General features: G+C 44.4%; 3 protein-coding genes across 3 annotated transcripts; 2 read left to right on the top strand and 1 right to left on the bottom strand.

Annotated features, from left to right (window-relative positions):
• Positions 1-540: 540 nt before the first annotated feature.
• Positions 541-4,704, top strand: efcab14 (EF-hand calcium binding domain 14). Its single transcript, XM_061296053.1, has 9 exons — positions 541-1,260; positions 1,698-1,846; positions 1,942-2,087; positions 2,210-2,308; positions 2,402-2,512; positions 2,700-2,864; positions 2,960-3,044; positions 3,129-3,257; positions 3,374-4,704. The coding sequence occupies exons 1-9, from the start codon at positions 1,085-1,087 to the stop codon at positions 3,544-3,546; spliced, it is 1,233 nt and encodes a 410-aa protein (XP_061152037.1). The 5' UTR covers positions 541-1,084; the 3' UTR covers positions 3,547-4,704.
• A 37-nt stretch (positions 4,705-4,741) lies between these two features.
• znf830 (zinc finger protein 830) lies at positions 4,742-5,923 on the bottom strand. The gene has a single exon (XM_061296054.1). The coding sequence runs from the start codon at positions 5,843-5,845 to the stop codon at positions 4,820-4,822; it is 1,026 nt and encodes a 341-aa protein (XP_061152038.1). The 5' UTR covers positions 5,846-5,923; the 3' UTR covers positions 4,742-4,819.
• A 686-nt stretch (positions 5,924-6,609) lies between these two features.
• Positions 6,610-11,470, top strand: LOC133166061 (ankyrin repeat domain-containing protein 13C-like). Its single transcript, XM_061296046.1, has 13 exons — positions 6,610-7,150; positions 7,964-8,005; positions 8,240-8,344; positions 8,739-8,824; positions 8,895-8,940; positions 9,012-9,078; positions 9,180-9,324; positions 9,397-9,528; positions 9,599-9,760; positions 9,846-9,925; positions 9,992-10,090; positions 10,179-10,279; positions 10,355-11,470. Exons 1-13 carry the CDS (start codon positions 6,796-6,798, stop codon positions 10,483-10,485), a joined length of 1,551 nt encoding a protein of 516 aa, XP_061152030.1. The 5' UTR covers positions 6,610-6,795; the 3' UTR covers positions 10,486-11,470.
• The last annotated feature ends 127 nt before the right edge of the window (positions 11,471-11,597 follow it).

Below are 11,597 nucleotides of genomic sequence, written 5' to 3' on the forward strand. Positions count from 1 at the left end.
AGCATCAGCAGTAGGGCCATGTCTCAAACTGAGACTCTAAGGAGCATTCAGTGGCTTTTGTGTGTTGAATTTCATACCAGGCGACTATTATTAGTAATTCACTGCAGTAGTTTTGCAAGGGGGGGGGGGGGGGGGGGGGGGGGTCTAAAGGAATATATTTTTCCCAGGGAGAAAGCAGGCCAGTGGGTGTGCAATTCTCATGAAAAAGAGCTAAAGGCCACATGGACGCTCGCCTTCTCTCTGTCCAAGAGTCTTGCTGGGCCATTCTAACAACCTGCTGCAGCCACATGGCAGCAAAAAGTCAGTAAATATTAAGAAAAATATTTTGTTACAGTATGTTCCTTCAGGCCTGCATGGTCACATTGCATTGTTATTAGGCCACAGATTATGGTTAATAAGACACCCTTTGATGAATAATCACAACGGTTCGGCGTAATATTAAATTTAAAAAAGATATTTAGTGTGCGTATATTTGTGAAATGCTGCATAGAGGGGGGCGGGACTCCAACGATACACAGGAAGTTGGAGTCTGTCACTCCACCAATCAGATTCGATCTAACTGGGACGTCAAAACTAAATAATAATATACTGTACAATGCAGCAAGGCCCACCGACGCCTCGAAAATAAGTGTCAATTTCAGGCGCGTTACGTTTAGTATGGCGTTTTTATTATCACACGTCTTTCATCGTTAGCCCTGGGGGGGGGGAAAAAACGTCTCGGGCGCGAGTCACTTTGAATCGCGACGTTAGCCACTTGTAGCATTAGCAAGGTGTCAAATGCAGACGCGTTAGCCATCCGTTGGATTTAATACGAGCGCTCGCATTTCAATTTGTTTTTGTGTTGGGTGCGTTTACTAAGATTATGGTTATGTTACTCGGTTAATTATAATAACGTGGTAGTTGTCTGACAAACAGTAACCGGCGTCGCCCGGTGTTTTTATTTCTCTCGGCTTCTTGCCCTAATTAAAACTCTGGCGTTAGCTTAGCTTCAACCGTCAGTCAGTCAGTCAGCAAACTGGACAAAACGTTGGATTTAGTCGGCTTTAAGTCGAGCTCGTCGGGCTCGCTGACCCCTCAGAAGAAAATGAAGAAGAGGAAGGAGCTTAACGCCCTCATCGGACTCGGGGACAGTAAGAGAAAGAAGACGAAGAAGGGCTCCGGTCACCGGCTCCTTCGAACCGAGCCTCCGGATTCGGAGTCTGATTTTAGTTCGGGGGACGACGAGTTCACTGGAATGAGCAGCGGAGCGAGCTTCAGCAAGTGAGTGCTCACGTTGAGGCCCCCCCAATAAATGCTGGACCACACAAACACTGCTGTAGAACCTTATGTGTAAACAATCCTCCTAAGCCACCAGCAAATTAGCACTTGACAGCAATTTGCCTAAAGAATAGTGTAATTTTTGCTGAAAATATTTCCCAAAACTTAATTCTGAATAAAATAAAAGTAAATCAACTAAGATGGGGGGGGAAAAAAATACACCTTTGAGAATGATTTTTTTTGTGGCTCCCGTACTTCAACATGCTTCCCTTAATGTTTTAAGAATGACGTCAAGTTTTTGTGTACACTACATAATTGTGGTTTCTATTCATTGTTCACTCCAATGGGGTGCTCGGTTCTTTGGAAGTTATGACACCGTGAAATTAAAATGTCTAAAAATATTTTTGGTGTCTAACATTGCCGCTTTTGTCTGCTCGCAGGCGAAGTTACAGTCAATGCTGCTCTGTGTGCTACCCTTTGTTTCTCTTCATCATTCTCGCCGCTTGCGTCATGGCCTGCGCTGGACTCATATGGATGCAGATTGCCTTGAAGGAAGATCTGGACTTAATGAAGGAAAAACTGCACAACAGTAAGTTCCGCTGTCACGCAGCTGTTTTTGTCTTGTGGTAGCCGTGAAGAACTTTGATCCATTGTGACGTTGCTGTGATTGATTTTGTTATTTAGTGGAATCCACCCAAAAGGCATCTTCAAGTGAAATAGCAAAATTAAGTGAGGAACTAAAAAACAAGGAAAGGAAGCTTGATGACATTGAGAAGGGCGACAATGGGTTGAGCAAACTGTGGTTCAACCTTACAGACATCAATAAAAAGGTTAGTTGCCATCTTTACATTGTCCAACTAGATGGAAGAAGGGTTGCACACGCAAAAAAAATTTCACAATAGAAAATGAATTCATCCTTTAAAAAAAAATGTCAATGACCTCCCTCATGCAGATCACCTCGCTGGACTCTGCTGTCAACCACTTAAAGGCCAATTTAAAATCGGCCTCTGATTTAATCAGCCTGCCCACTACAGTGGAAGAACTTCAAAAGGTAAAAAATGTGGAGTTTAAAAAAAAAAAAACGATATATATTTTTTTATTTCCTTATTCTTTTTTTCACTGAAGTTTTTCTGTTGGATTCTAGAGTGTGGCCACGATCGGAAGCACGCTAACAAGCGTTCAACACGACGTGACAACGATGCAGTCCGCGCTCGAAACTCGGAAGAATTCAGCCGACGGCATGAAAGCGACAATGGTAAACTTGTTCGCTCAAGCTTGGTCTAAAATGCTAAAAACGCTGCTCAATCTTAGATTGAGATCTTAAGACCCAAATTAGGACCGACGTTCCTTGGAGTGATTTTGCTTCCGGTGACATTTTTCCCAACCTCCCACGCTGTACGAAAATGGAGGTATAGTAAGAATGTGCGTCTTTGTGGTAACAGGACATAAGTGAACTGAAGAAGGTGGTGAGCGAGGCCAACCAGACGGAGGCCAAACACCGCACATGGAGCGACGAGCAGATCCACGTGCTCCTGTCTACTGTCGCTGAGCTCCAGCGTAGAGTGTCAACGTTGGAGAGCGGCCCCAAACAAAACATGAGCTTTGAGGTGTTTGCTCAGATTCTTTTTTAAAATTCCTTTTTGGAGGGGACGGGGGGAATTTGTTCACATCAACAAAACGTAAGTGTTCTTTTTGTCTCCAGTTGAAAGACGGGGACTTGCAGCTCTCTAACAGCAGCAGGCCTCAAACAGCTGAGAAGACCCCCGAGACCCAAACGTCGTTACCAGGTGCCGCATTGTGACTGCGGGATAAACCTACTCACTGCTTTGTACTTTTGTTACGAAGATCTATTTTATTTTTCATTTTGGTAGACGACTCCACGCTAAGTCCTGACGCACAGGCAAGCAGACAGCCACGCTTCCTCCCACCGAATCGCTCCAAGAGAACTAGCGACGTCAAATGCCAAAAGAGGCGCTTGCTCCCTGGAGTCACCTTGAAAGGTATGTAAATCAACCACGGTACTTCTGTCAAATCAAGCGTTGCCAAGATTAAGCCATCTTGTTACGATAACGCCAAAAAAACCCATCAAAACTGACTTTTTGTTTTTGTGCGTAAGGCCTGACAGAAATGCTAGCAGATGCCAGTGGCAATGCGTCGGGCCTGACGTACGAAGAGCTGTGGAGCAAACTGGGGCCGTCGACTCCCAAGGCTCGTGCGCTCAGGTGCTTCGACAGCAACGGCGACCAGCGGTACTCCCCGACGGAGCTGCGAGCCGCTTTTGGGCTGTGAGCGAGTGACCCACGCACGGCCGCCGACACTATTGAAGGAAGCCCGGCAGGGTTTTGGTGGACGCTCGATGGAATTGCTGCACTTTTTTTTGCGTGCAAACCGATTGTCACCTTCCATTTACGACCTCAGCCCTTGACCCAAAACTACAGAATGTTCACTCAAGTCTTCACTGACAATACCACATTGCTGCATAAATGTCCCACACCTCCCTTCACGCTTCCAACCGGTACAAACAAGCGTGAAATGTATTTATAAACTTTTTAATGACTGTTTACAAACTTGACTACTAGAAGAAGATCCTTCCAACCTGTCCCCGTTTTTAGCCATTTAATTGACCTGATCCTAATCGCGGTCAGTTAGTATATTTAATGTATTCAAATCACTTGAGCATATTGGTTTTACCCATCTTTATTTTAACTCAAGATTTGAAGGGCTATGTTCACCTGGAAACACTAATTGATGTAGCAATAATATGAGGCATAGCATGCAGTCGAGCAGGGGTGGGCAACCTGCAGTACGTGGGCCAACAACCGATTAGCCAGGAATGCTCAGAAGAAACTGTTTCATCATTGTATCGGAATTTATTAAGGGTGGCCCACAGATGACTTGATTAAATAGGAGAAAGGTGTCCCACCCTTTATTTAGATGCACCATGTGTAACAGGTAGTACAAGCACTGAAGAAAAAAAAAAAAAAAAAAACTCATTTTAGGGGCAGTCTAATGTATTTATGGAATTGTTCCTAAAATGGCCATTCTGTTAAAAAAAAAACCTATATTTTATTCAGGGTATTGGATGACTTATTTTACAATTCTGATCTTAATATTTGTGTATTTTAAGTTGTGCGTTCCAAGTTGCTTATAATGTAACGTGCACATTTATTTATGACAAAGTTAGAATTGTCTACGACACCGAGGTCGTTTCAGACAATTTGCTGGGAACGCTGGGCCACTATCAAAGGTTTTGGTGCCCATCAGGGGTGGGGAACAGTCAGCCCAAAACACATTTAAACCCATTAATGCTCACAATGTAATTAACATTTGTTTGATTGTATATGTTATTTATGGAGAGGACTGGTTCCCCATCCCTGATTTAAAAGCTGCTATTAGGAGATTTGATCAATGTTTTTGTGTGTGAGCATCAATAAATGGTTAAATGATTTTATGATTATGGTATTTGAGTTCAAAGACCATTAGCTCCCTTTTTGTTATCTTTAATATCAACATTCTATACAAGTACAATCACTTCAGCCAGTTGCAAAAATGTATACATGAATCATGCCAGTGCCCCTTTGGCCCTCCAGTCCTGGGACAAAAGTCCAAGCACTTCTTCTTCATTCTCTTCTTCCTCCTCATCCTCCATGCTGGCTTCCGTCTCCATGGGTTCCTCCTTCCTGGGCCGAGACCTCTTCAACACGTCCCTCTTGTCCCTCAGCATTTCCACCCTCTTGTAACACTCGATCTGCTCGTCGATCTCATCAATCTGTCGCTCGAGGCGGCCCTCCTCGTCGTCCTCTGCCACGATCGCCTCCGACTTGGTGTTCACCTGCCGTATCTCCTTCTGGAACTCTTCCCACTCTTTGTCCATGTGGTCCTTGGGCGCGTCCACGTTGCGCACCTTAGCATCGCGCACCGGGTCATCGAAGAAGCCCTCGGGCAGCACCTCGCCTGAGTTGTCCTTCTTCTCAGTGCTTTTCTCTGGCGCTTGGGGCTTGACGATGGAGCCAGAGTGGGAGACAGTAGGAGCTGCCGGGATGGCGCTGTCGAAGAAGTCTGCTGGTAATCCGTCGTGTACTGGGGGCTGAGGGCTGGAGGTGGTCACCCCTGCTTCCTCAGTCACCTCAGTTTCCTTTTCATCATCATCATCATTATAGACTCCAGCTAGGAGACTAACACCTGCAGGCTTCTGGACAGAATCTGGTTCCTCACCAAAATCTGTAGGTACTGCCGCGGTGGACTGACGCACACCCGGCGCTTGTTTGGCCTTTTTCCCGTTGATTTCCTTGTCTTCATCCGTCACTTTTCTCTTCACCGGTTGACTTTGCGTAGTTTGTTTTCCCTCTTTGAGCTCGCTCACCTTTTCCTTGTGCTGTTTCCCAAGAACATGAGCGGGCCACAGCAGCTCAGACTTCACTTGCGTGTTGCACACAACGCAGCTCAAGTGACCCAAGCTGTTGTACTTGGCAAAGGGAGACTCGACGCGCTTCTTATCGGAACTTTGCCTTTGTTTCTCCCTCATCAAGCGCCGGAGTTCCTCTTGATGAACAACTTTCTTCCCTTTTTCTTTCTTTGCAGCGGCCATTCTGACGAAAACACAACAAGGCTGCCTCGATGAGCGGAAACGATCACGGCGCGTAAAGATGACGTCATGAAGACTTGGGTTCACTCTGGATCTCGCGATAGTAGCTTAACCGAGCCCCCCCCCCCCCCTCCAGATTATTGAATCCTCGCGTCTGGTTTATATTTGTTGCAAAACGCTGCTTGATAAATAATATGCTTCCGCAAAATGAATGGAGGAGACTTATGGATGAGTCTTAGCTAAGTTTGGTTTTGCTCCGTCTGCCGTTGAATATTAAATACTTGTGAGATTTTATCACCTACGACATTTATAACTGCGGTCAAGCCACCCTCCACTCAAAAAGACCAAGTCAACCCAGGCGCCTTTAATTTATTTCATACTAGGCATTACGGTAATGAGCCGGCGACAAATGGCGAAAACCACTTCTAAATAAAAGTCCGTTTATTGCCGCACCTGATTTTAAAAAAAACACACACAACCTTTTAGCCATCACAATACTAGACCAGTTCAGAAGGACACAAAACCACCACAAGTCCCATTGAAATCTGATACTGAATTTTAGTAAGCCACTGAAAAAAGGCCTGTTATTACCACTTATTATCATTTTTATTTATTTTTACCAGACCTGCACGACACTACCTCAATATATTTTTTAATGTTTTTTTTGTTTTTTTAATAAGATGTGATGACAGTCTAACGCTGCCTTTTTCAGGGGACTTTTATTTAGAAAGTGCCTCTCGCCACTTGTCAGTGGTTTATTACCGTAATGCCTAGTGTGAGGAAAATTAGGGGCGGCTGGCTTGTCTGTTCGAGTGGAAGCTGCCTTGACTGCAGTGGGGAAATTCCTAAATTGTTTTTGTTTTCTTAGTCCTATTTCGACTAGTTTTCGTTGATTAGTAATGCCAACGAGTGTCGTTAGCTAGTATCTAGGTGACTTGAGGTCTTCAACCACTATGACAGGTGAAACGATACGCGCCGCCCGCAAGGAGCATTTCAAAGGCAACAAAAATGCACAAGCCGTCGACTCGTTCGATGAGACTTCCAACGGGACCGGTCACCATTTTAAGTCCAACAAGGCTTTCCTGAAATCGGCCAAACCGTCGTCACTGCACCAGCACCAGCACCAGCAGCAGCATCTGAATGCAAACAACCTGAACAGCAACGCGTCTTTTGTCAACGACGACAATAAAAATCCGATCATCGTCACCAACGAAGATTTCCCGGTGCACGAGTGCGTGTTCAAAGGGGACGTGAGACGGCTCTCCTCCCTCATCAGGACCCATAGCATTTCTCAGAAAGACGTGCACGGTAAGAACAATGGTATTCGGCCATTGTTTTCATCCTCCCCGCATGACAAATTAATGTATGATGCAGAAGAGTAATCACATATTCCGTCGACTGACACCATTCTACTCTTTCCACATTTATCCGACCCATTAAAAAAAATAATGGGAACATCCCCAAATCCCTATTTCCGCCACAATTCTGTTCCTTACAAAACTATTTCTCATTGAACATTCAAAACTTCAAAGTGTTAAAGCTATTCGGGATATCCCGCATTTTAAATGACTGTAAATACGTACACAAGACCACAGCCTAAATAAATGCACCATGTGAAATCTTCATTATATTTTAAATTGTAAAATCAGGAAATCAAAATGTCAATTGGAGCATATTTGCCAAGTGATCTTTTTATAATCATAAAATCAATCTTAACTATTCATTATGAATGAGTTTATAATACAAAACATTGGTTAAATTGGGCAACATTTACCCAAATTATAATTAGTTCAGCATTCAAAACAGTGAAACAATCATTTTGAGTTAAAACCATGCTACATTTAAATTTTGCAAGTTAGCCCCAAGTAGCGCTCACACAAACAATTGATTTGAGCATCGAGAATTTCTGATTAGCATCTTACCGTCTGCCTCTTTGGTGTTTGTAGACAAGGTTATTTTGCGTTGAAGTTTACACACGGCCATTTTCCCTGGAGCTGTCACCAACTTGATCAAAATTGCATCCACCTGTGTTCTTCCGGTCTCGCACCTCTTCGGCCATTTTTGTAGTTCTTTTTTCACTGCACTTATCCGTTTGTCTTATCAGTATTATCTTTCTTTTAGGTAATACACCTCTCCATCTTGCTGTTATGCTCGGCCACAAAGGTAGGATGATTACAATCTGTTGTTCAAGAATAGAATAACCTGAACACAGAAAAGGAATGCAAATAAGCACACAGTCTGTTTTCGGGGCAAACTATTTTAAAATGTTTTAAAAAAGCACTTTTTTAGGCCACATGATAACATTATGAGCAATTGTCAAATAAAAAAAAAATCACTTTAATGTTCTGTTGGCACAGACATATAGGTCAATATTGATCCTGTTTATTCTTTTTTTAGAATGTGCCCTTCTTCTTCTGGCCCACAATGCACCGGTAAAGATGAAGAATGCACAGGGTTGGAGCCCTCTGGCAGAAGCCATCAGCTACGGCGATAGACAAATGAGTAAGTATATGAACGGAAGAGCATGGTCGCTTGCTTTTCCGTGCGTGTTAGTCGGTGGATTTGATCTGAGCATTTATTATCCTGTTTTGGAGGGTGGCCTGAATGACGGCTTAGTGTGGACAAGCTTTCCGTACGAACGCCATTTGGAATGCCTTCTCTCTGTTCATTCTGTGAATCTTGTGCAAGCCATTAAAGATAGAAAAGTCCAGCGTGAATAATTGAAAAGTAGCCTGCACGGCGGGGCTTCGCGTGGACCCGACCCCGCCTTCGTTATTATTCGCATACCACTGAAGCCGAAAAAGTCAATTGAAGGGTGTGTGATTCGAAAGCTCTCTTCTCCGACAGCATCCAAAAGTCTCACCATCTTAATTCATTCTGGCTTTCTGTCCCGCAGTCACGGCAATACTGCGCAAATTAAAGCAGCAATCCAGGGAGAGCGTGGAGGACAAAAGGCCAAAATTACTCAAAGCCCTTCGGGAGGTGAGCATGTCAAATACCCCTTGATTTTTTTTTTTTTACACCCCTCATCCACAAATCTGGAATCTTGCAGCTGGGTGACTTTTATCTGGAGCTGCATTGGGATTTTCAAAGCTGGGGTGAGTGTTTTGTTTCACTGTTGGAAAAGTGAACACCGTTAAGACTTATCGGCATCATTTCTCCACCGCAGTGCCTCTGCTGTCTCGGATGCTCCCCTCTGATACTTGTAAAATCTACAAGCAGGGCATCAATATCAGGTATTGCATACGTTGGGGTCATAAATACCTTCAATCACAATTGAAATGGATTTAATTCATACCTCAAAGTTGTCAAACAAGCGTGCGCTCTCCCTCGGCAGGCTGGACACCACCCTCATCGACTTCATCGACATGAAGTGTCAGCGAGGAGACCTCAGTTTTATCTTCAACGGCGCGGCGCCGCCCTCCCAGTCCTTTGTGGTGTTGGACAACGAAGCGAGAGTCTACCAAAGAATACACCACGAGGTCAGACGCTCTTCACCTGCAGAAGCAGCCGAAGCAGCATTTGATGCTCTCACTTGTGCCTGCGCTTTAAAGGAGTCTGAGATGGAGACGGAGGAGGAGGTGGACATCTTGATGAGCAGCGACGTCTACTCGGCCACCTTGTCCACTAAGTCCATCACCTTCTCGCGCACGCAGAGTGGCTGGCTCTTTAGGGAGGACAAAACTGTAAGAAGAAATGTTGAGGATATTTTTTTTTTTTTGGTGCCATTGTGAATGACATAGCGCTTTGACGCAGGAGCGGGTTGGCAACTTCCTGGCGGACTTCTACGCCGTCAACGGTCTGGTGCTGGAGTCCAGGAAGAGGCGCGAGCACCTGAGTGAAGAGGACATCCTCAGGAACAAAGCCATCATGGAGAGTCTCAGCAAAGGCGGCAGCATCAGCGAGCATAACTTTGAGGTGAATGATGTTCATTTTAAAAAAAGAAAAGAGGGGGGGGGGGTTACTTGGAAATGTAAAGACCAACTTTTTTTTTTTTCCACAGTCTGTGAGGAGGCAGTCACTCTCAGCGCCGGCCCCCAACACCATTTCCTGGGAAGAATACATCACGGCAGAACACGGAATGTAAGTATTGGACTTTTTTTTTTGTACGAGTGAGCCAATGTGCTGAGCTCCTCCTCATCGGCGCAGGCCTCCTCATGTGGGCAGAGAGCTGGTGTGCAAGGAGAACAAGAAGCACTTCAAAGCCACCGTAGCCATGAGCCAGGACTTCCCTCTGGGCATCGAATCGTAAGTACACGTAGCGTGAAGTTGTAACCAAAGGAAAAAACGTTGCTAAGTACGAATGAAACAAAAAAGTGTGATTCTGTCGTTTCAGTCTACTGAACGTGCTGGAGGTGGTTGCTCCCTTCAAGCACTTCAACAAACTACGGGAATTCGTCCAGTTGAAACTGCCGCCCGGCTTTCCCGTCAAACTCGGTGCGTCGCCTTGTTCTTCCAGCAATCCCCCCCCCTCCTCGCTAACAGCCCCCCCCCCACTCGGGTTTTCCGCAGATATCCCCGTGTTCCCGACCATCACGGCCACCGTCACCTTCCAGGAGTTCCACCACGACCATTTTGAGGGCTCATTCTTTGTTATCCCCTCCGACTTTAAAGAAGACCCCAGCCGCTTTCCGGACCTTTGACCGCCTGCAAACACAACACTTTATTTCAAATACATACAGACAAGCATACTGTATTTCTCAAAATGGCAGCAGAGGGACAGATCTTTATAGAGGGAGGATAATACTCAACATTATGTCGAGGGAGCTTAAAATGAATGAAATTAAAAAAAGATTTAAGTTAACATTCAGCCCAGAGTTGGTTTATGTGCTGCTGTTTTGGTCAGCAAAAATGTTCACATAGGTTTACTTGTTAATGAACACAATTACTTATGACACCAGTTTTTTTTTTCCTGATAAGAGAAAAAGTGAGGTGTTAAGCGAATAGGCAGACTTGAGGAAATCTGCTTTCTATGTTACGAAGGGCAGCCAGTTAATGGGCAGCCATTTTGTTGCTGGATCCAAACCAATGCGTTCATGCTGCTATTCTTAAAGGACTCACTATATTGATATTCTCATTTATTTTAAGTGTCCTAAGTCCTGACACGGTCTTGTAAATAGTTTTGTCTCCTCGGCAAACAAAATACGTTATCGGTTATATTATATCTCTAAGCTTAATTATGCATTTGTGCATATATGTACTGTACGTATATGTCTCTCTACTCATGGAATTCAAGTGTGTAGCAATACATTGACGATACGCAAGAATGTTTTAAAAATGACCTCCAAAAGGTGTTCATTTTCCACATTCAGGTTAGCTCACGTTTACCTCCTACTCCTTGCTCGTCCGTCTTTTCCATTGTTGTGTCAGAAGATTGTAGCACGTGCGGGACTTTTCAGGTTTATTGTCGTTGGCGTCGAGCTCCGCTGTTGATGGTTCGGTTAAGTCTGTCACCCCTTCAAACTCCTTTCAGTGCTGATGGGAGCTTTTCTCTTTTGTATAAACCAAGCTGTGAAGTTACTGGCACTCATATTTGCTTGGCAAAGGCACCAGCGTCACATTTCACTTGTCATCAACTTCACCTATGAAAGCCTGTTTAAAATGTCCTATTAAATATGTAAATATGCACATATCTGACTGCTTTATTCATGACACTTTTCCAATTTATTTTGCATATTATTGATGTCGTCGTCCATGGTCACGAGCTGTGGGTCTTATTGTACATGAGATCATAGGCCAACAGAGGGCGCCATTT

This window comes from Syngnathus typhle, linkage group LG13 (assembly GCF_033458585.1).
Source record: "Syngnathus typhle isolate RoL2023-S1 ecotype Sweden linkage group LG13, RoL_Styp_1.0, whole genome shotgun sequence".
Lineage (NCBI taxonomy): Eukaryota > Metazoa > Chordata > Actinopteri > Syngnathiformes > Syngnathidae > Syngnathus > Syngnathus typhle.